The following is a 22163-nucleotide window of genomic DNA, read 5'->3' as shown; positions in this document are numbered from 1 at the left end:
CCTTGAAGTAGCCCGAACACTCTGTACGTGCCTGCCTCCGGCATTGAGGCTCCAGTTGATTGGCCTTTGATGCCTGTCATCCCAAACAGTAGACTTGATGAAAACTGCTCACTCCCAGGTTCTTTGCTACTTGGGGTTCTTTACCTTGCTCATTGCGACCCAGCCACACGCGAAACGTTATCGCTACTACTGCTTTACCCCAACCTCAATAGAGTTGCTAACCAGCCGACTTGATCTTTCTTCTGGGAGCGATAGCTCATTCCACCTCATGCTTCACGATTAATCAGGTCGAATGAGGCATACTCCCAAGTTCCCGACAGCTAGAGAACATGTCTTCGACGTTGGATGTGTCGATTCACCCCCTAGGGGCTGATTTTCCGCGGGCTACAACTTCTCATTACACCGAGGCGTCGAGTTTGATCTCACAGAAAGATTCCAATACAGAGACTGAAAGCAAGGAAACGATATCCTCTATACCTCTTGTAAGCACCGCCATGTAACGGACGTAACGATGCAGAATTTTCCATCCGATGACTAATGCTCAACAGCAAAAGTCAAGCCATCATGACGCCTCACAAGAAACTCTCAGCCAGCAAGACCCCGAGGAATTGCCGTCTGGTACAGAGCCAGAAGTCGATCCTATTCCCGATGATGTCTCAAGACCCGATATACCCGACAACGTCAGCGAGACCTCAGATGGAAGTCTTATGCCCCGAGACTTCAGACTGTTCCGCGGCGAAGGGAATTTTAAATTGGAGACAGTTGCGCGAGAGCTTCAAAGCATGTCTTTGCATCATCTTGATGCGTCAAGGACATACCATCCTAATAGCGCGGCAACCTACTTCGCCAACCATCTGAAGATGATGAACTGGATCTCTGAGGTGATCAAAGACAGTAATCGACCTCCTCTGGTACCTCCGAGTGAGGTGGAATATGAAGAGAGGAAGCGGTACCTTTCCGGGAAAATCGAGTGCAAATGGAGGGAGTGGATGGACTTACCTCAAGAGTACGCGATTGAGATCTTGATAGAGGAAGAGCCTCTAGACAGGGAATATTTTCGGAGCAGTCCCGATAGTCGGTCACATGCTAAACCCGTCATTCTACAACCCCGGGACAACGATATTAAAGTGATCCCTTCCAGGATGTCAATCAATTCTTTGGCGGTAAAGAGAGTCCTTAGTGCTCTGTCGAATGGAGCCCTGGTTCCGAACCATCCGGCCGACAATTACACGATTTACCGCCCTTTCAAGGTTCTCCAATGGCTTGAGCCCAAGATCCGCAAAAGATTGTCGGAGATCCAGGAACTCTGTCTTAGCTCCAAAGACAGAGACGTAGAGATTAAACATCCAAATGTGTCGACTGAAGCCGAAGTCAGTGAAGAAATCGAAACGAAGGATGCAAAGCCAGCAATAACAAGAGAAACGAGAGACAACATCATATTCAGTTCGGCGTACGATTGGAAATCTTTAACCCAAGATGAACTGCAAGAAGCATCTGATGACCTAGGCACTCTTGTGTCTTGCATTGATGAGTACATTCTTCCCTTAGGGAAAGCAGTTGAGGGATCAGGCGATGTCCGGGTCCACTACCAAGAACTATGGCATGTATTCAAACCGGGGAGTATCGTCTATGTCAAAGATCCAGCAATTCCCCAGAAGCTGTGGCGTGTGGTTCAAGGCAAAGGAGGTCAAACACCACAATACCGGCAACCTGCGACTCAAGCCACTAATTTACAGCTTGGAGGTGCTTTGAACGACTCGAGGCCTCTCCCTTTTGTGATAGAATGCTATCACATAGACTTCGATGGCGTCCAGTTCATCCGCGTCTTCAAGAACTTTAAGTTCGAGATGCTCAGAGATCTGACCAGTATTCGTTCCCTTCCGATCATTCCCTTGAGAATCGCAGAGCGAGATGGCTTTGTTGACATATCAGGCTGCAAGGAAAAAGGACAAGATTTCACATCCTACACAAAATGGTCCTACAGTTATTACCGAGGTCAAAGTCTGATACACGAACCTGAGGGAACTATTCTACGCCGTCCTGAGAAGGGGGCGATCACTTCTGCTGTGATGATTTCGGAGGCTATTGAAAGCCCAGTGGTTGTGGATTTCCATCGTTGCCTACAAGAAGTTCCAAGTTGGAAGCCCGGAAGATCGTCCAGAGGCAGTTGGGGCTTGGCCGAGGTTACTGAAGAAAAGAAAGCATCGCCACCATATTCTTCCCCCCCTCCAATCATTCCCCCAGGAGTAGACGATGATCGAGTATGGGATGCTCGAATCGCGGAGGAAGTTCTCGAATACACCGATCAATCTCAGCCCGTAGAGGTTTACGGCCGAGAGTCTCCTGAAGGAGATGAGATCCTCCTGCTTCCTAACAGAGTTTTTGCTTTTGTTCTACGTACACGTCAGTGGGGTAAGTAAATGGACATTCTTTCAGCAAGAAGTAATTTGATTTCGCTGACATATGGAATCTAGCTTGTATTCCTCTCGGATCTGGCTCACTTGATACCCAGGGACATAGCCTCACTAGAATGGGAGAAGACAAGAAGGCATGGGACTACCTTCAGATAGACGACAGTCACAGAACCATAATCAAGTCTTTGATGGCAACTCATTTTCGCAAGAAGAAGTCTGAGCGGCGTCAATTTGATATCATCCAAGACAAAGGTATTATCATGAATGGTGGACGTTTTTTCTGAAAGACCTTAAAGACTGACAATATTCAGGGAAGGGTCTCATCGTACTATTGCACGGAGTTCCTGGGGTGGGCAAAACTTCAACTGCTGGTCAGTATTATTCTCAACTCTATGTTGGCAATTTGAATGTATACTAACAGTATGGATCGTAGAAACCGTCGCAGCCTACTACAACAAGCCATTGTTGCCTATCACTTGCGGTGCGTACCATACTGCGAAGTATGGCTTTATCAGAACAAGGCTCTGACTCATAAACAGGTGACTTGGGGATGACTCCAACCGAGGTGGAATCCAATCTTCAGAATGCATTCCAGATGGCCCAAGCCTGGGATTGCGTTTTGCTCTTAGACGAAGCTGACGTCTTCCTGGCCGAAAGAAGCCAGGACAACATTGAGCGAAACGCATTAGTATCTGGTACGTTTGAAGCGGTATCTAGCTCCCATGTTTGTGCTGATTCTTGAATACAGTCTTCCTTCGCGTGATGGAATACTACGAAGGAATTCTCTTTCTCACGACCAACAAGGTTGGCTCCTTTGACGAAGCCTTCAAGTCCCGCATGTCCATGGCCTTGTACTATCCACCCCTCACCCACGAGCAGACCAAGAAGATATGGGAAGTGCAAATGGATCGTACGGAGAAACTCTCAATCGCAGCTGCGCCGATGGACCCGTCGCAACACGTAACATTCAAGCGCGATGAGATCGTAGCTCTTTCTACGACTCTTTGGAACTTGCAAACTCTCAGGGATGACCACAAGCCAGTTTGGAACGGAAGACAAATCAGAAACGCCTTCCAAACGGCCGTGGCGCTGGCCGAATTCCATCAGCAGGAGAACAATATCCCGGGGCCCATCGTTGTGAAGGGTGAGCATTTTGAGAAGGTGGCCAAGGTGTCCCATGAGTTCAACGCGTATCTCTACTCGGTGAGGCACGAGCGCCTGGAGAACGAACTTGCCCATAAGAAAGAGCATCGCTACGACGACTTCAACCGGAATCAACTTGGCTTCGGTGGACAAGGGCTTGGAGTGCCTCAGCAGGGAGGGTTTCAGCAGGGTTTTGGGATGCCCGGAGGCTTCCAGAATCTGCATCAGTTAGGTATGATGGGAATGGGCATGCCGAACATGGGAATGGCTGGGTCTGGATTCAATAATCTGCAAAATCAGGGTAATGCCATGGCCTCACAGTCCCCGCAGGCCGGCTTCGGTAACATGAACAACGTTGGCATGGGCATGGACAACATCAACATGGGCATGGGTAACGCTGGTCTCGGCAACGTTGGTCTGGGGAGTGCTGGGAGCGGCGGCTCGAACACAGCCATGGGTGCACAACAAAGTAATACCAACAACGTAGGTATTCCTGGCCAAACTTTGGGGGGACAAATGACTCCCCAACAACAGCAGCAGCTCCAAGAACTTCTTCGGCTCCAGCAACAACAGCAGCAGTAGAGGCAGCAGTACAGCAGCAGTAGCGTTCCCAGTAGTCATAATCTCTTATGTCATTAGTTTCCTTAATTCTCATGGCTACTTGTACTCGTGATAAATACATCGATGTGACAGATGCCTTGGTAACTTAGAGCCACTCCAAGATGATGCTGTCATACAAGAAACCTCTCCACTGAGTGTAACGAGTAACAGTGAAGCCCACAGTATTCTGCCCAGCCTTGAGGACGTCGGTATCAATCTTGTACTGGAAGAACCGCCACTCGCCGCTCACCTTGCCAGACCGGTATAGAGCAGGATCGCTAGTCAACGTGTCCTTGCTCAGGGAGCCGTAAACCTGCCCGTTGACGTCAATGTCCAAAGCCGCGCTCTGCGAGTACCCAGCCAGCGACACGCTGAGCAACGCAGTCTTGTTGGCAGCGAGGTCCGCCGAGGGAATGTCAAACTCGATCGTCCACTTTCCGATGGCGGACTGCGCAAAGTACCAATCCTCGTTCTGGGACTTGCCGACGGTGAAGGTCAGGTTTGCGGGGCTCTGCGCCGCCACGCCGTGCTGGTAGGGCACGCCGCCGTTCTTGAAACCGTTGGCCTTCTTGTCGAACTCGCCGATCTGGAAGATTTGCTTGCTCTTGGGGACGGTCCACGAGAGCTCGCCGAGGTTCAGTGTCTTGTCCTTCGTAATGGTCAGGGGCGCAGTGAAGTTTGTGTAGACGTCAGCCAGCTTGCCACCGTCGGAGGTGGCGTAGACGGCGTACCCGCCAGTGCGAACATTGTCGAAGGAGAATCGACCCTTGTCGTTGGTGTACGTCGTGTAGTAGTAGTTCTTGCCCTGAATCGAGGGGCGGATGGTCGTGTCGGTGTCACCGAGGAAGACAGCAGCGCCAGAGGCGGGACGGCCGTCGGAGAGGACCAGAGTTCCCTGGACTCCGCCACGAGAGTGGTAGGCTGTGTCCTTGAACCATGTGTAAGGGACGTGTTTGACTTCCTCCTCGTGCTTTTGCGCGGCGTCCGCTACGTCTCCGTTGTTCTTTGCGTGCAAGTGTTAGCGATATTGGGACACCGACTTTTGCGAGATCAAGGTGTTCTTACGAGATACCACAACCAAGGTCCCCAGACCTTGCCTGCTGGCTGAGGCACTGTCTTGCCAACACGGAAGTGAGAAGTGTCCTGAACGACATTGAGCTGGACTGCATCTCCAGTCTTTGACTCTCGGTGGACCTAGTCATCAGGTCAGAAATTTGCCCACGAGATTGCAGGAGTCACCTAATAACTCACCGTCAAAGTTTGGCTCAGGTGGTCGCTGTTGTAGTACTCCGTCGTAGGATGGATGTACCACGACCCGGCTTTGGGGCCGTAGACGCCGTAGAAGTCACGATCCCTGACAGCATTGGACCAGTCGTACTTTGTGATGAAGGACCCATCGGCCAGTTGCCAGGTCTCATCCTGTACATTGGTCGCGGTGGCGTAGAGCGAAAAGTCAGGCAGGGGCTCATCTTTGAGATGCGTGCGACCGTTGAGGAAGACGTCGGGGGCCAACCTCCACAAAGTCCGGAGAATGCTAACGTCGGGGAGGGCCCGGTTGACAAAGTACTGGTACGCGCCGGTCAAGTCGTCAAAGATTACCCAGTGGAAGTCACCGGCAGCGGCGAAGAAGCTGACATCGATGTAGTCCGTACCGCGGGATGCGATTGTGGCGTTTGTGAACTGGAGATTGTTCTCCCCATCTTGTTTTGCAATATGTCAGTCAGCACAGCTTCATCAAGTAAAGTTGCGATGAGATGGTCGTCTTACCGTAGCCGACGTAGTGGCCGGCAGCCGAACCCACAAGATCGGCGCCCGGGACACCCTCCCAGAAAAGCTTGGTTGCGTAGAGCGAACCCTGTGTCAGGTTCCAGTGATCATTTCCAATGACCCAGGTCGAGTCATTAATCTGCTCGAGAAAGGGACCCTTCCCGGCACTGGCCAATTTGCCGGCCAAAGCCAACACGGACAGCCGAGAGAAGTGCATGATCTTGAAGCCTTGAAAGTTGTCTTTGGGGCAGGTTCTCAAGCTGGAGGCAGGTTGCAACGAGCGACTTGACTAAAGGTCGTCGGTTCGAGGTTCCGAATGGCTACATGGCTTTACATCTTATACTCGGCAAGTCAAACTCTGATATCAGACGGTCAATTGAAGCTTTCTCTCTTCGGCAGGAGCCGACAGCGTCATGCGGGAGTTGTATTGTCAATGGGGTCCTCAGTGGAGAGAATTGCCGATTGACGCATCGAAACCTGACAATTCGTGATAAGGCGTTGACACTGTAGACTCACGCAGCAAAGCATAGCTAGAACACAGTGTTTCCAGTCCCTTGGGAAACTTGACGTTGTCAAAACAAGGCCGAATCTCCGCGATGCCCATGTCAAGATGTCAGTCTAAACCAATGACACCATCCGGGCTCTATCAGTGGTTGGTGGCGCTTATGAAAACCGTTGCGATGAACGCCATTGATGCACATCTTGCACCATCGGTTCCCACTCTTTCGGCATTTCTTCCGAAGAAACATTCTACGCCAGCCACCTAATTGAAAGACAATCGATTCCTCCACCAATTGGCAACATGTTCAAGAAACAGACGCGATACTAGGTTTTCGAACTTTGTGACCTATCGTTAGTGTGTATTTTTTTGCAAGAGGTTCGTTCGACTTGAACTTTGCTGATCTCAACAACGAACATTGCGCGGCCGTGACGCACGCGCTGTTTTTCTTGCTGATACTGGCTACAGCGCATTAAACCTTAGACTCCGAGGGCCGACTCTTGGAGTCTTGAATCGGGAATCTGAAGTTACGTTTGCACTTTGGCCCCTCGGCATTTGATCGAAGTGGTTTGTCCAAACATTAGAAAAAGATCGAACTCTGTTCGATAGTCAATTAACAGAGAAGGAGTGCTAAGTTTCAAGTTTTCTTTCCCTTGTTCTTCCCCTGTGCGTTCATTCTGTGAATAGTCTGTCTTTAGAGAGCACTAAACAGCAGTACACATTTGCCGTCTCTGTCCTTTTTTTACCTTCAACAAAAAGACACAAATACAAGATGTCTCTACTACGATTTGGTGCATGGTCCAGTTTCAGTAATAAGTGCATCATTCCAGTCAAGCGATACTGGTGATGAACACTTGCAGTTTCCATAGCCATTAACCTAGCCAAGGCCGTACTCTCCTTATTGGCTGTACACTAGATTTTACAACCAATTTTCGCTTATGCCTGAGCAAGTTCAATCATACAAATGAGAGTCACGAATTTAGTCTAGGACAATTGAAAACTTGTGGCATCAATTAGGTAACTTCATCGACAACTCAACATGTATGCTGAGTATTCCATTCCGATGCGCGCACTCCCTCGCACCCCTTCTTGAAGCCATGAGGTATCCTGATCATTGCATGTACTCCACGTTCTGCCTGAGCATGAGCAACAAACTAATTCTTCTATCGACGGTGTAGATTGAGCTAGAATCGGCAATTGTCTCTTACTTATTGGCAGCCTGAGTCCGAGAGTGCCATTACTATTCACGCGCGCCTGCTGAATCAGTTCACTACATGTACGTATACACAAAATCAGAACATGGCCCTTCAAACGGAAATCTCCATTTTGAGAATTCATCGAGTCTGCTGTGGCAATTGTTCAAATTCGTGTTCAACCTCCCTATGACTCAAGCCAACTCAACACGAGTTGACGCTGGATGAATTGCATCTGTTGAGATGACTCGTGGGCCTCGCTGACGTCCGAGTTAATTATCTACTTGTCTACTTCAAGGGTCGGAGGTCCTTTTATCCCATCCATATTGCATATCAATATGGGGAAATCAATTCTTTTAGCAATCGCGTGGTTCTGTCGTCACTGCCCACCAAACCCTTCAAGTCTGCCGTCAACCACTACCGGAAAATGATGATCAGCGATCTGGAGCTCTGCTCGCAAACCCGCCAAATGTCGAAATTCTGCCCGTTGAGCCTGCAGATGAGCGTTGGAGCCCTCCCCCAGCTTGGTGCAGAACTACTCCCACGATCACCACACCCACCCAAAATCGTACATCAGCAGAACGGATAGGCCAACCTACGAAAAATGGCTTGGCGGCAGTCAAATTGACTTTGCGCGTGCAGTGCGAGTTGAACTTTAAAAACACCACTGACTCTGGAGTTGCCAGTGCGCAACAGAGTTCGACAACTGCCCCAGACGTGCGCTCTAGAGAGTGGAGATGGTTTATCAGCAGAAACTTTCGGATTGTGGGAACGCAGCACCCCGGTTAATTTTGTTATAGCACTGTCTGTTATCGCCTTCAGCAAAGAGGGCTACCTCGCGCTGGCGTAGCATTGTAAGAGAACCTTAAAACACAAAATCGAAAGCGTCCGATCCAAGCGCATGCAGATCGCTGTAGCTTCCAAAGAAGTTGATCTCAGGATATACGTGTTGTATAGTCGATTGACAAGTAATCCGTAGACGGATATAGTCCATTCAATGATTTAATCTGATATTGACAACTATCGGGTTGCGGCCGTCCGATTGCTCGAGATTCTTCTTGGCGGTCTTGGCAAATGTCTTTAAAGGCTTCGATGAAACAATATCTACGGAGCACTCCTGCCTCATTTGCGAGGAGCTGTCAGGGTGCATGACTTTTTTATGAAATCCATGCAACGATCAAAAAGCTCTCTCGTCCGTACTTCCCGACCAAGGCAAACGGCGGTAGTATTCAGGATAAACTCCGGTCTTCGTGCGTCAACTGACGAATTTCAATCTCGTTCACTTCTTTGCCATATTAACTAATTTGTCTCCTCGACAGCTCATGCATTGTCGCCTTTCAAACATCGCCAAGGTGGAGGCAAGACTGGACGAACAGGGGAATTACGTGGACCAAAACAGCTCTCGGCCGGGAACCCCCGGAAACAATCCGCCTCGTCGCTCGTCTCCCATCGGCGCGGCTGAGCAGCACCTCAACTAGAGACCATACTTCATTCTCCTGCCTCGGCACCTCACCGACATGTTACGCGTCCCCAGTTGAATATATTGGTTTGTGTCGCGGCTTCTCGAACACTCGATATTAAAGACAGAGTCTGGCTCAGCAGCTTAAACTCAAAACAGCGTTGCAGTGCATGTCACAATGAACCGAGAAAGACTCGCCTAACGTCAAATGATGCAACAACCCGCTCCAACGGGGTCTGGCCGCCATCAATACCATACACTGCCCTCGGCTCCCCTATTGCTACTTCTAGGGGAGAGGGAGAGAGTGAGGTTCCTGGTTGCATTGTGTCGGGCCCGCCCAAAAGTTAACAGTGAGCCACAAAACTTTTATCGTTCCCGTGCGTGTGTGTTTGTGTATGTATCCGTATGGTCCAGTCCTTGGTCGGCTTCGATTCCCTCTCTCATGTCACGTCACGTTGTGTTTGCTGGCACTTCTCCACCTGGTCGTTCCCTGTTCAGTGTCGGTGAGTTCCGAATACAGCGTAGTTTCAGACGAAATAAAATCCCCCACGATCCTTAGTCCCGGGTCCGGTGGTGAAGAGGGGAGGGGGCGATTTCAATGCGTGATGGCAACTGCCGTGCGGGTTCCATGTTGTCTTTACTGTAGCTCCATCTCGTTGTAGCTTTATTGCCCGAGAGGCTGTCATGGCTAAACATAGAGGATACGAAAGCCTCGCGAATTGGGACTCGTACGTTGTCTGACAGACACCCCCTGAAATGATTTTGTGAATGTCTGATTCGGGTGGTGGGGGGAGTGGTCTCCGCTGCGGGAAGTCAGGGGTATTTTCACCAGTGCCAACACGGGCTCCAACGTATGGAAACTTGGGAAGTGAGCTACGGAGCCGCAAAGGACCCCAAACCTGGATGCTGATGGGATTTTTTGTGGTTTATGGTGGTTTCTGGGAGCCTGTGAGAGGCTCGTTTCCCTCGGGACGGACCCGCGTGGCAGGATGGGGTGGACCTGGCAGAATTAATGTCACACAGGACGTACTCCGTCTTGCGTCGATCGGAGCTTTACATTGATTAGGTCTGTGCCACGAACCGCCCCGACCACGCCCTCGACGTCCGGGATGGCGCTTCGGATGACCAGCCATCATTGCCTGTTTCAGTAACCGTTGGTTCTGCCATTGGATTTCTGTGTGGAGTGAGAAGCCCCCGTCATATATTCAATTCCATGGTTGTTTACGCGCCCGCATCACATACGGGGCCCGTACTACGCGGCCAACGACCAACAATCCATGTCATGGCTTAATCCATCGTGTTGTCGATGGCAAGCCGATGGACTCTATGGGAATAGGTGATCCAATGGCTCGGGTGAGCTCGTCGAAAGACCCAGTTTCCATCCCAGCCTTCAATTGTATATCAACTCGAGGTTGCCTTGGTCTGTCGATCCGTTCTCTCTTGTTGTTTCATTCCCACAGTCACTCATTCTTTCATTCGTTCAACTCTTTTCTACACCTTTTTTTCCAATATGTTCGCCAAGTCCTTCCTTTTGGCCGCTGCGGCCCTTGCCCAGCAGGCCGCTGCCGTCTCCGTCACCGGTACCCCCGAGGGTTTCGCCTCTGGCACCACCGGCGGAGGCTCTGCGACTGCCGTCACCCCCACCACCAACGACGAGCTGGTCTCGTACCTCGGCGACTCGTCCGCTCGTGTCATCGTCCTGACCAAGACCTTCGACTTCACCGACGAGGACGGCACCGCCACCGAGACCGGCTGCGCTCCCTGGGGAACCGCCTCCGCCTGCCAGGTCGCCATCAACAAGGACTCGTGGTGCGACAACTACCAGTCCAGCGCCCCCTCCGTCTCTGTTACCTACAACAAGGCCGGTCTCAACCCCATCAAGGTTGCTTCCAACAAGTCCATCATCGGATCCGGCTCCAAGGGTGTCATTGTTGGCAAGGGTCTGAGAATCGCCGGTGCCGAGAACGTCATCATCCAGAACATCAAGATTGAGAACATCAACCCTAAGTACGTCTGGGGTGGTGATGCCATCACTCTCGACACCACCGACAACGTCTGGATCGACCACGTCACCGTAAGTGCTCACTCGTCTGAGATCTGAGATTGCACACCACTAACAACCTCGAATCTAGACCTCCAAGATCGGTCGCCAGCACCTTGTTCTCGGCACCTCTGCCTCCGGCAAGGTGACCGTCTCTAACTCTGAGTTCGATGGCCAGAGCGACTACTCCGCCACCTGCGACGGCTACCACTACTGGGTCAACTACTTCGCCGGCTCCAGCGACACCATCACCTACATGAACAACTACATCCACCACTTCTCTGGTAAGTCACTGTGAAAGGAAGATTACACCAGCAAATGCAACAGAAAACTAACTTACAACTATAGGCCGTGCCCCCAAGGTCAACGGAAACTCCTTCGTCCACGCCCTGAACAACTACTGGTCCGACTCCACCGGCCACGGCTTCGAGGTCACCTCCGGCGGCTACGTCCTGGCTGAGGGCAACGTCTTCAGCAACGTCGCGACCGTCATCGAGGCCGGCGGCGACGGTGCCACCCTTGCCATCACCTCCTCCAACGCTGCCGACTGCTCCTCCAAGATGGGCCGCTCTTGCCAGGCCAACAGCTTCTCCAGCTCCGGCACCTTCACCGGCACCGACACCAGCGTCCTCAGCAAGTTTGGCAGCGCCGATATCCCCGACGCCGTTGCCGCCTCTTCCGTCTCCAGCAGCAGCGCTGGTTACGGCAAGATCTAAATCATATCCGCTTTTAGGATTTGACTTTGTTACGCTCTTCTAAGATAAAACCATTTCGCCCCGGGTCAAGGTTACCCCCAGTGGCAGTGGGATTAGCGGCAGCTTTCGATTCTGTAGATACCTTATCTTCTTTACAGCCTGTATAAATGACAGCCTTTCTTGGAAAAAAAAATTATCTTGTCTTGTTCCCCTGCGATGTGATGTAGTTGAACCAAACCTGACTCCTTACGTGCACCATATTTGGCTTTCCCACGAGTCAGTAGCTATCTTTGTTTCCGATGTGAAAATAAACAATCCCTAGCAAAAACTCTCACAGTTACTACCCGCTGTGCGCGAGCAGCAATGTTCAGTGGTTCGTGCGCTTCTCTGCCCGCGCCGCGCAACATCATTTCTGCCCGGAACTCAAGTCCGTTCATCCGGGGGCGATTGCCGCGTGGCCATCCCACCGGGTTTTATTAGACTGGGCAGATGCAACTGCTCGACAGGGAGAAGAAATTTTCTTTTTCCCATTCTTTTCCGTTTCGGCTTTTGGAAATCGTCATGCGACTGTTGCCATTGGCACCACAGTGATCGACGAGTTGTGAAAGTTTTGGCATGAATTAGGAAAATAATCCAACCCCAAACAGATATTCAATGGCGGTTCGATGCTTTAGTGAGACCATGAGCACGTCATCCAAAAGTTGCCTATATACTCGAACTTTTTGCGCCGCGTTGAAGAGCAATGGCGGCGAGTTGCGACAATGGATTTCGTGTTTAGTCAACTTGAGTGCTGAGACAACCGTCACTATGGGTCCTGCTGGGAACAGGTACTGTTAGCGCTTAGGGGCTGCATCAAGTACAAGCGACAAGAACAGGGAGCAGTCTCGGAGTGAGTGCGACACAGAACGGACGATGACCACAGCAATATACCTGCGGGCTTACTCGTTCGATCAACAGCTGAAAATTTCTCGATGATCTTCTTGATAATATCGCTACATGCCGTAATTACAAGCCCTATCAGACTTGTGTTATGCTTAGGTGCGCGATGAGAGCTGTTACATCCCATGATCAGAGTTGCGCAATGACATGGGTTAATCAGTTCCGTCTCGACTTTGCCTACCTTAAGTACGTAGCAGCAAATCCATTAGCTACCAACATAAAGTAGTCAAAATGAGAAGCAATCATTAATTCCGTACAAATTGACTCAAACTACAGATCTCTTCCCAACACATGTAGCTATCAAGAGGCTACCTTACTCGTGTCGTCCGGTGCAATCCGGGATCGAAGAGCCCTAGTTGTTACCTGTACCTGCTTTCAACCAGCAACTGGCACCATCTCAATGTTGTCCAGCCAGAACGTTGCATTCAATCCAAGAGAGAAAGGACATCTGAACTGCGCCTGTATCAGCAAGTCATAAACAGGTGTAAAAGACCCCGACTCAATCGTCTGCCACTGTTGCTCGCAGCCGTCCATGATAAAATACCCAGCCACCTGAGTACGTCCCCCATCATAACTAGTCATCGACAGATAGCAGCCCTGGCTACTGACAGATCGCACACGCGTTCGCATCACGTACTTCTGATATTTCAAACCATCTCCGCCGTACCCAGCAAAGTAGAATACCGGTCCGCCAGAATTTGCCGTCAATGGCGGTTGATTATTGAACCATACACTCCGCGAGGTTCCCGCACCTTTGTACCCCGGTGACGCGAACCCGAAGACAGGCTTGGCCCCGTAGACGATGTTCCCTTCTGCGGGCTTCTTGAGCCAGCTGGGAAACGTGACTGCGCCTGAGCGAACGTCTGCAAACGTGAGAACTTCTCCGTTCACTATTGGTGCAACATTGGTTGTGGGCGTGATCATCTTCATTTCGAGTCTGTCAAAAATCACCCACGCCACTGCACCTCTCGGACTTGTCGCGCTGATCGTGACGGTCATAGCATCGAGAGCTGGTGTGAACACAGCAGTAACTGTTTGCCAGCTTTGGAGCTGCTGAGAGTCGGCTGACTGGGTCACGACTGACTGAACGGTGGTCGAGGGGGCGGCAAGTTGCACTGCGGCAGTTGGGGGTTGACTCGTCGTCCCGCCGAGTTGGCATCGGAGTGACACCTGATACGTTGCGCCTCTTACGACGTTGAAGGTCTGAACGAACTTTGTGGTGCGGACGGCGTTGACGGAGGCAAAGGACATGTTGTAGGCCAAAGCATTTGCGTCGCCTTGGACATATGAATAAGTAGTTTGGGACGAAGTGGTCACCGCCCATGTCTGAAGGTCGAAGGCGCTGCCGAAGGTCTTTGAAAATGTAGCGGTTAGGTCATTTCGGTAGCCTGGGTTGCAGGTGCTTGCTGCCGCTGCGGCCGAGCTTGTGGTAGAACTGGAAACGATGCCATTGCTGCTGGTTGAGCTACTACTGATGCTTGAGCTAGAAGATGAGATTAATACTGAAGAAGTGAAGGACGAGGTAAAGGTCGATGTTGGGGACGTGGACATGCTCAAGGTGCTCGACGCAGTGGAACTAGGGATTGAAGATGTTCCGGAGCTGTCAAAGATGGAGGAAGTTGAGGTTGGTGAGCTCCCTGTCGTTTCCGATGAAGAGAAGGCAGTCGGTGAAGTCGTAGTCGCGGAAGACTCCAGGCCTGTTGAGGTAGTAGGAACTGCAAGACTGGAGGAGCTTGAAGAAGTATTCTGAGTAGACGGGGTTGATCCAGATGTGGCAACACTCGCTGTGTCAAGTGAGCTGGTTGATGTCATTGAGAACGACGATGACGAAATAATAGGCGGATTGATGCTGTAGAGACTAAGACGATCGCCCCCTCCGCACCATTGCGAAGAGTCTCCCACGCAGACGTGCCCGCAGTCTTTCTCTGAAGCCATGGAACCGCCGACAGTGTTGCCGCAGTAGCACTCTCGGGAGTACTCCAGACCAAAGTAGCTGTACCCCTGACAGAAACTAGCACACTTCTCAGCAGTCATATCGTCGGCCCTGTAGTCTTTTGCAAAGAGCGAGCGACGCCCATCCACGTTATCGACCCAGCAAGAGGAGTAATAGAAGCCGCCGACAGTTGCTAAGTTCTTGACGACTGGAATCGTTGATGTTTGCGGTAGAGCATAAACTGATATGCGGTTGGCGTCGCCACAGATCTCTGTGCCGTCACCGCCGCACTTCATTGCACACGCAACCTCTGACTGTTTCGCACTGGCCGTATCTAAAGCCATCCCGCAATAGCACTCTCCCGTGAACTCAACGCCGAAGTAGGTGTAGTGGGAGGTGCTGCAAAACGAGGCGCACTTCTCGAGGGACATCGTGGGATCGCGGACAAGGTCTCCAGTGAGAACGCGCTGAGGCAGGTTATCGGTGTAGCAACCCTGGTAGACGTACCCAGAGACGGTAGCTGCTGCCGCTGGTGAGACGGGAGAGGGCGTTGAGCCTTGTGAGGGAGTTGTGCCGGGGAGCGATGATACCACCGGCGGTCCGTAAACACTGAGTCTCATGCCGGCGCCGCATGATTCGGCATCGGACCCGGAGCAAGTGAATGAACATTCAGACTCTGGAGCAGCAGATTGCGGCGCCACGTTACCGCAGTAGCACTCTCGCGACCACTGCGTACCGAAGTAGGTGTAACCCTGGCAGTGTTGAGCACAGAATGCCGCTGTCATGGTGTCGGAAGCGAAGGGCTTGTTGGGAAGCACCCGGTCGCCGTTGTCGATGAAGCAACCCAAGTAGACATGGTCAACGAGCGTGGCGGGCTTCGGACTAGAGAACCCCAAATTGGTATAAATATTCATACGGTTTCCAGCGCCGCAGACTTCCAAGGGGTTGCCAGAGCAGGCGAAGCTGCATTCATTTCGGTCGACTGCAAGCGCTTGGCTTTGGATTGTATTGCCGCAATAGCATTCTCTGCCGTACTCGACGCCAAAGTGGCTGTACTTTGTACAGAAGGAGCTGCACTTCTGAACTGTCATGGTGTCGTCGGCGATTGCTGGCCCTCCCAGTGTTCGTTGACCAGCGACTGCATCGGTATAACATGCTAAGTATGTGTACGAGCCATCGCGGGCCTCGATTGGAGAGTTGCTGGGAAGAGCTTTCACAAGGGACAATAGAAAGAACAAGAGGCGGGCTGCCGTGTATAGATTCAAACGAGTGTGAGCCATGTTTGTGACACATGGAAGCGAAGAGAGGCGCGAGCATGACGGTGGATTTTTCTCTGAGCAAGGCGGGAGATCTTGTAAGATTTGTATCTCGGTTTGAGGTAAGCCACTTCGAGAATGATTAAATTACAGGGCACGACGTAATGAATAGTCACAAATCAAGGTCTAGTGTAGACCCGAAGACTTGTTACCCCTGCACTAGTACTTCCCCAAAAGTAAGTAGAGCCATGCGGTCGGAATCAGAATTCACTAGGTCTTCAATTATAGTTGCTGGTGACTTGCCACCATACCAACATGGCTTAGTGTTGGCGACATTCACCCTTCTCTAGGTTGGGGTCGCTCGGGCCTAGTTCACGTTGAGCACGAGCTCCAACCGCCACACAATTTCCACAAGCGAAAGCTCAAGATGCACTTTCCCTATTCAAAGCTCGTTTGACTATGGATAACTTCGGATTTCGCTATTCAACCCGATGAGCCAACGGATCCCTGCATAGTAGTCACTATAGGGGATCTGCAGCAGTATCCACATCCGATATGGTGTAGTGGCCAACATGATGCCCTCTCATCTCTGTGAGAGGTTAGGCATAGCCCCGAGTTCGATTCTCGGTTTCGGAATCTTTTGCTCATGCGACCAGTGAACTCATCTTTGACGTTTCGGCAACATCCGACTGACTATTGAGGATGGTCCAATCCACTTTACTGGCGCATCGAGGGCCATCGTTATACATCGATAGTTATGGCCAACCTGTCTTGGCTGATTATCACAACACCCATTCCCTCTGCGATTCCGATATCTGTATCTCGTCTTAATTGGGTTTCGCTCTGCACCATGACTCCTCCCAGTCACGAATGGCCAGCTTCATGTCCTCTGTTCTGCGCTGTGTCGTAGATATGGGGGTTGCCGAGCGGCTCATCATCACAACCTCACCGACCGTAGGTAGATCGCTTAAAAATCGTTCCAATCTGAATGAGGAGACATCGAAGAAGTCCTTTCTGTTTAATCGTTATGATGGGGCAGTAGAGTGTGTAATATTGACGCAAAACTTACTGAGTGTCATCGGCCATGGTCGCCAATGATCTGGATCTTTTTGACATCGTAACTGGAGGTGGTCTGAACAGAATTGACTTCAATTCGTTCCTCAATCTCGTTGTATTACGAAGTCGTAATTCTGATCAAAGCCTCTCTGCATCTATTTATGGACAACTCCATTCTACTTGATCTGAGCATCTCCTCAACTGCTTCTTTAATAGCTAAAATTTTCCAATTATATGCAGTGCTCTTCCATGGCCAAATACCTAGTACCTACATGATCGCGATGTGAAGTCTTAGTCGTTGACCGCAAACCCGTCCAAAAGCCTCTAGCAACCGTATTCCAGCAGAGCACAAGAACTGTCTTCGATATGAAGAGCACTATTGTGCTTTGGGTTGGTCGTGATTGGTAGAATTCCCTGCCTCCAAGTACTTGGTCGGGATCGCTCCAGCGAATGAGGCACCGGCATGTGGCACCCCTTGATGGCAGTGGCCATAAGCACGTTAAAGTTGATGTGTAGAAGCTGAAATTTCCTTTTCCCCTCTTATTCTTGCCCTGATTCCGTTTCCCTCGCAAGCAGAGACGCACAGCATCATAACGGCCGTTGTATTCGCAGTTTCTTCATCCCTTTTCTGAACAGAACGCCGACTTGGCAGCATTTTCGTACCCTCTTTCCACTGATCTTTCAGCGAGGTGCTTCAATATACTTGCAGGAACGATGGCATCGCCGACTCTTGCTGACCAGGCTGGTCAAGCAAAGCGCCAGCCGGCTGGTTCGCCTGGATACCTGACGGAGAGGCAATTCCTTGACCCGACTTCTCGTCAATCACCGAAGGAACAGGAAGCTCGGAATGCTAGGAGCTCTGATGAGAAGCTGACTGTCAGAGCTTTGATTCAGCAATTAGCTCAAATGGCGTCACTAAATCCTAACCTTCGAAAGCTGATGCAACGAGTCGCAGATGGAAAGGCTCAACCCCAAGAGCTCGCTCGTTTTCAACGGATTGTTGACAATACACAGGGGAATTTCGTGTTTCGAAAGCGGAATGGTCAGCAGGGCCATTCGCCCACCAAAGACATGCAGCAGCCAGTCCCAGGCATGCTACCTAGATGTAGTGGGCCAAATTACGACGCTGCATCTTTTGCCTCAAGGGTCACAGTGACAAGTAAACACTCCATCAACGATCACTTATGGTCCCAAGACAACGAGAAGAGGACCATAAATAGTGATAATGCGTTAAAATTGGAAGAAATAGAAGGGAGTTACTCGCAGTCCCTGCCGACTCCTGCGAAGCAAGAAGCCCCTTTCACTGATTCCGGATATGCGTCAGGGATCGACGTTAGCAATCTCCCGGGAATGGAATTGGGAGGTGCTAATACACCTGGCTATGACGGAAATGACCTTGATGCTAGAACCGTATACTCAGGAGCGAGCAGTGTGGCAAAGGATCAAGCGCAGCGGTATATCTCCGAGTTGTCCAGCACTATCCATAGTAAACTCAGCGGGAGTATCGACTTGGATCACTGGATGTCACTTTCCGAACGCCTCTTGGTCCTTATCAAAGATTTTTCTATCAAACTTGGCCTTGAATCCTCGGACCAGGTGAACCGGGACATAATGCACTTCGTACACAAACGTAGCCGGTGCGTTCCCTTCATATAAAATCCTTTGAACACATCCGCATGAAGACTGAATGAAGACAGGGAGATTGCAACGCAACTTGACTCAATGGTCCTCTGTGTCGACGCTTCGGCAGAGAATGCGGACAAGAGAGACGGCATGCCCTTAAGCGAGAAGCTTGCCCTGTGGGAGAGCAAGGCGACGGAAGTAGGGACCTCTCTCAGCGACAACGAGCTTTTCGTGGGGGTTACGGACGAAGAAGATACCATAGACACGGCGGAACTATCGAAGTACAACAAGACCGTCATAGAGAGCAAGTCATTCAAGTGGCTTATCGATAGCCTGCGAAGAGAATTGGCCCTCAGGCGAGATTTCGATGAGTCGGAAGGTTTCAACCATCGTGAAATTCTACGGCGTAAGATCTTAGAGAACCTTCCAACCGGCAAGATTAGTAAAAGCCGACCACCAAACACTCACTCCGTAACATTTCGAGTGCCGGGATGGCTACTCCTTGGCGCAGCCGGTCTCAACCTGTTCAGATCTGAAAGCCCTCTGCACGAGGCCATTGTCATAACAATTTGCTCCGGAGATGCACAGGCAGCATCCGTAGAGGATTACATGAAGCAAACATGGCCTTCAACCTGGAGAACGATCTTCAACTTGGTGCATTGGGCGTCTGTCGGTGATAGTGGCATAATTCACGAAGGTAAGCTCTTGTTCTGGGCTAGTAATGAGGGTATGCTCACTGCTGTACAGATGTTTTGCATGACGAGACCCGGGTATCAGCATCTTATGAAGACGGTACTCTCATAATGAACCTCCGCGGTACTGCACACACCATTGCAGAGTGCGGTGAGCAGCTTGCATGGCTGCAGACTTCATATGCAAACGCCCCTCCTCACCAATCAATGGACAATGTCCTACAACGGATTCCCGTGATCATGAGTATAGCTACGCTTCATGTGTTAGTAGGTATACACTTCCAGGGAGAGTGGTCGTTTCATGTATTCTGATCTCATTAGGGCCGTGTATGTTTTGATATCGGGGTCGGTAAACCTGCTTTCGACGAGTTTTCACTCTTGGAACAGTCTCAATGGATAGAGTTACTAAGAAGCGACAACGTTGTTCTCATTCCCGGGTATCCTATCTTGCGCCGACCGAAGGCTTTCAACGGTATTGAAGTCTCTCCTCACCATCTCCTAGATTTTCTAGGAAAAGACTCCAGATCCGCTTCCAAAGTCAGTTTGGATGGGACACGAAAGAAGCTTTCTCTTGTGGAGCAAGTGCAGAATGTGTATCTCTGGCATGAAACCCCGAGTGCTCGGAAATTATCTTGCGTTTGCTCGAAACCTAGCAATCAGGCACACAAAGGTGCATATAGCGGGAGAACTATTGATCTAGAGAATATTCTGAGCGGCCGTCATATAATTGGGCAATGCCGAGGATCCCGTCTGGATGCAGGTAAGCGAAATCATAGTTTGTCTTTTCTGTAACATATTGTCTACGACCGTTGAGTTTTGACAATCCGCAGATGACTCCGTGTCAACAGTAAGAAGAGAATCTACATGTAGGTTCAAAGACGATGGAGGCCTGTACCCCAGCTCCTCTAGCTCATTGGCAATGGACTCACATGGAGCTGAGTCCCCGAAGAGCACAGCGTCGTCGGGGAAGCTCACAGGGGAAACTGGAGACATAGACATTGTCACGCGCCTTTCGTGGGACGATGATGCCAATTCCCGGGTTTCGTGCCAATGCTCATACGGGATTCATCCGTGTGAATCGACCGAATCCTTGTTGGAATCTGACTTGCTGTCGATGTCGGAATCATCGGAAAAACTTGAGCCCCTGGGAGGTGACAATCCGATACGGGCAGTCTTGAATACCGTGGTTTTCCGCCTCGTTTCAGGCTTTCGATATGCAGCTGACGGGGAGAACCCACCTTATGGCAGTGGACAAGATCACGGAATGGCAGTTTCATCGTCTTCTCGCAGCATCGTGGCATCTTTAGGGCCTGCAGAAAAAGGTGGAAAGAGGAAACATGTCCAAAACGACGACTCAGACTCAGAAGAGGACGCGACCGATCCAAGACCTTCCAAAAGGTCTAAGAAAACGTCACAGCACATCAAGCTTCTGGCCTGTCCATTTGGAAAGATGAGCCCCAGCAAATATTTCGCCTGTTCACGATTCCAGCTCAAACGAATCCGGGACGTCAAGCAGCACCTGAAGAGAAAGCACACCCCCGACGATTATTGCAACCGCTGCCTGAGAATCTTCGATGACGAAGAAAGCCTCACGCAGCACGTGTCGCAACCAGACGGGTTCGGTTGCCAACTTGCGCCTGAGGGGAGAGCGCTAGATGGAATTACCCATAGACGAAGCCGCGATCTCTCTAGAAAGGCAAACGCGGAGTTGTCGGAAGAACAGCAATGGTTCGCAATCTGGGATATCGTTTTCCCCCAGAAGCCACGCCCTGAATCCGCTTACCTAGATTCCGCTTTTGCTATGCAAGTTTGCCTATTTCGGGAGCATTGTGCGCGACACGCGGAGCCGCTCCTTGTCCAGAATCTTCGTGCTGCTGGACTGCTAGATGAAGGCAGGGTGGCCGCCGACCAGGAGCAGCTCTTAAGGAGAGTTATTTCAGAGTCTTTGGATTCCTTCTGCGATACTTTCAGCACGAATGGCTCTTCGGACTCAGGAATAGGTCGAAACCGCAATTTAACACGCAATGAGACACCCGCTGCGTCATTGGTGGACAGCGGTATTGGGATAGGAAGTCACTTCCAACCAAGGACAGATTCATTCGCAACTGCATCCGTTTCACAGCAAAACATCCGCCCAGTACCTACGGATGTTCCAGCGGATATTCAAACATTAGGGTCAGAAGAGAGGGCAGTGCTTGGCTCGCAATCTTTTGCCAGTTTACATCAACCGGGAGCCTTGGGCCAGTCCTTTACAGCGGATTTCCCTCTTGATCGCGATTTACCAAGCGTGGAACATAGGCCTGATGAATTTGGAATGTTTGACTACAACTTATCAACGGTTTTGCCTCCCCTCGAACTTTCCTCGTGGCCCTTCCCACAGACAGAACTTATCCCGCACGAAGAGGGTGCTGAAAACGCCGTATAATTACGATCTCCGTAGCATGATAATACACAATATACAATAATTCCACTTCACTCAACTTCTGGTCCATAAAGAGCGAGGATATTGAATTGGCTTAACGTTCATTCCATATTCCCCTGTAAATATATTTACTCGCTTGTGATAACTGTCTAGCACCCCAACCAAATGTGAGAGTTGAGATGGCAAAGACCAAGACTCGGATGTCACGACGCTTGCAATTTCCACTTGGCGGAGGTCGGTAGGATCGTCAGCTAAGGTGGGAGTAGAGTTGCTGCGTGTTCATGTCTGGCAAAGTGCCCACTCTCCATATGTGTGCCTGAGGGTTCACGTAAGGTAGTGGGCGCTCGTGTCTGCATGGCCACGTCATGGAGTTTTCAGCTCGCCTGGGTACCTACATGTAAGCTGAAAGACCCTAGACAGATACATCATCG

General features: G+C 50.7%; 8 protein-coding genes across 8 annotated transcripts; 5 read left to right on the top strand and 3 right to left on the bottom strand.

Annotated features, from left to right (window-relative positions):
• Positions 1–329: 329 nt before the first annotated feature.
• CCOS01_09555 (uncharacterized protein) lies at positions 330–4139 on the top strand (the record flags this gene model as incomplete). The annotated part of the gene is made up of 7 exons (XM_060457713.1): positions 330–482; positions 549–2412; positions 2475–2666; positions 2726–2785; positions 2848–2895; positions 2954–3109; positions 3163–4139. 7 exons carry the CDS (start codon positions 330–332, stop codon positions 4137–4139), a joined length of 3450 nt encoding a protein of 1149 aa, XP_060312413.1.
• A 124-nt stretch (positions 4140–4263) lies between these two features.
• CCOS01_09554 (rhamnogalacturonate lyase) lies at positions 4264–6528 on the bottom strand (the record flags this gene model as incomplete). Its single annotated transcript, XM_060457712.1, has 5 exons — positions 4264–5160; positions 5223–5351; positions 5409–5857; positions 5925–6208; positions 6392–6528. The coding sequence occupies 5 exons, from the start codon at positions 6526–6528 to the stop codon at positions 4264–4266; spliced, it is 1896 nt and encodes a 631-aa protein (XP_060312412.1).
• A 2942-nt stretch (positions 6529–9470) lies between these two features.
• Positions 9471–9737, top strand: CCOS01_09553 (uncharacterized protein; the record flags this gene model as incomplete). The annotated part of the gene is made up of 1 exon (XM_060457711.1): positions 9471–9737. The coding sequence occupies one exon, from the start codon at positions 9471–9473 to the stop codon at positions 9735–9737; it is 267 nt and encodes an 88-aa protein (XP_060312411.1).
• Positions 9738–10585: 848 nt separating this feature from the next.
• Positions 10586–11832, top strand: CCOS01_09552 (pectin lyase; the record flags this gene model as incomplete). Its single annotated transcript, XM_060457710.1, has 3 exons — positions 10586–11149; positions 11208–11400; positions 11465–11832. The coding sequence occupies 3 exons, from the start codon at positions 10586–10588 to the stop codon at positions 11830–11832; spliced, it is 1125 nt and encodes a 374-aa protein (XP_060312410.1).
• Positions 11833–13125: 1293 nt separating this feature from the next.
• CCOS01_09551 (uncharacterized protein) lies at positions 13126–15963 on the bottom strand (the record flags this gene model as incomplete). Its single annotated transcript, XM_060457709.1, has 1 exon — positions 13126–15963. One exon carries the CDS (start codon positions 15961–15963, stop codon positions 13126–13128), a length of 2838 nt encoding a protein of 945 aa, XP_060312409.1.
• Positions 15964–16766: 803 nt separating this feature from the next.
• Positions 16767–16877, bottom strand: CCOS01_09550 (uncharacterized protein; the record flags this gene model as incomplete). Its single annotated transcript, XM_060457708.1, has 1 exon — positions 16767–16877. The coding sequence occupies one exon, from the start codon at positions 16875–16877 to the stop codon at positions 16767–16769; it is 111 nt and encodes a 36-aa protein (XP_060312408.1).
• Positions 16878–17709: 832 nt separating this feature from the next.
• On the top strand, positions 17710–19710 carry CCOS01_09549 (uncharacterized protein; the record flags this gene model as incomplete). The annotated part of the gene is made up of 4 exons (XM_060457707.1): positions 17710–18632; positions 18693–19315; positions 19396–19573; positions 19698–19710. 4 exons carry the CDS (start codon positions 17710–17712, stop codon positions 19708–19710), a joined length of 1737 nt encoding a protein of 578 aa, XP_060312407.1.
• A 714-nt stretch (positions 19711–20424) lies between these two features.
• Positions 20425–21735, top strand: CCOS01_09548 (uncharacterized protein; the record flags this gene model as incomplete). The annotated part of the gene is made up of 1 exon (XM_060457706.1): positions 20425–21735. The coding sequence occupies one exon, from the start codon at positions 20425–20427 to the stop codon at positions 21733–21735; it is 1311 nt and encodes a 436-aa protein (XP_060312406.1).
• Between the last annotated feature and the right edge of the window lie 428 nt (positions 21736–22163).

Source organism: Colletotrichum costaricense (assembly GCF_030867565.1).
Source record: "Colletotrichum costaricense strain IMI 309622 chromosome Unknown Scaffold_9.1, whole genome shotgun sequence".
Lineage (NCBI taxonomy): Eukaryota > Fungi > Ascomycota > Sordariomycetes > Glomerellales > Glomerellaceae > Colletotrichum > Colletotrichum costaricense.
Note: the sequence above shows the minus strand (reverse complement) of the source record. Positions and strands in the feature narration are given on the sequence as shown.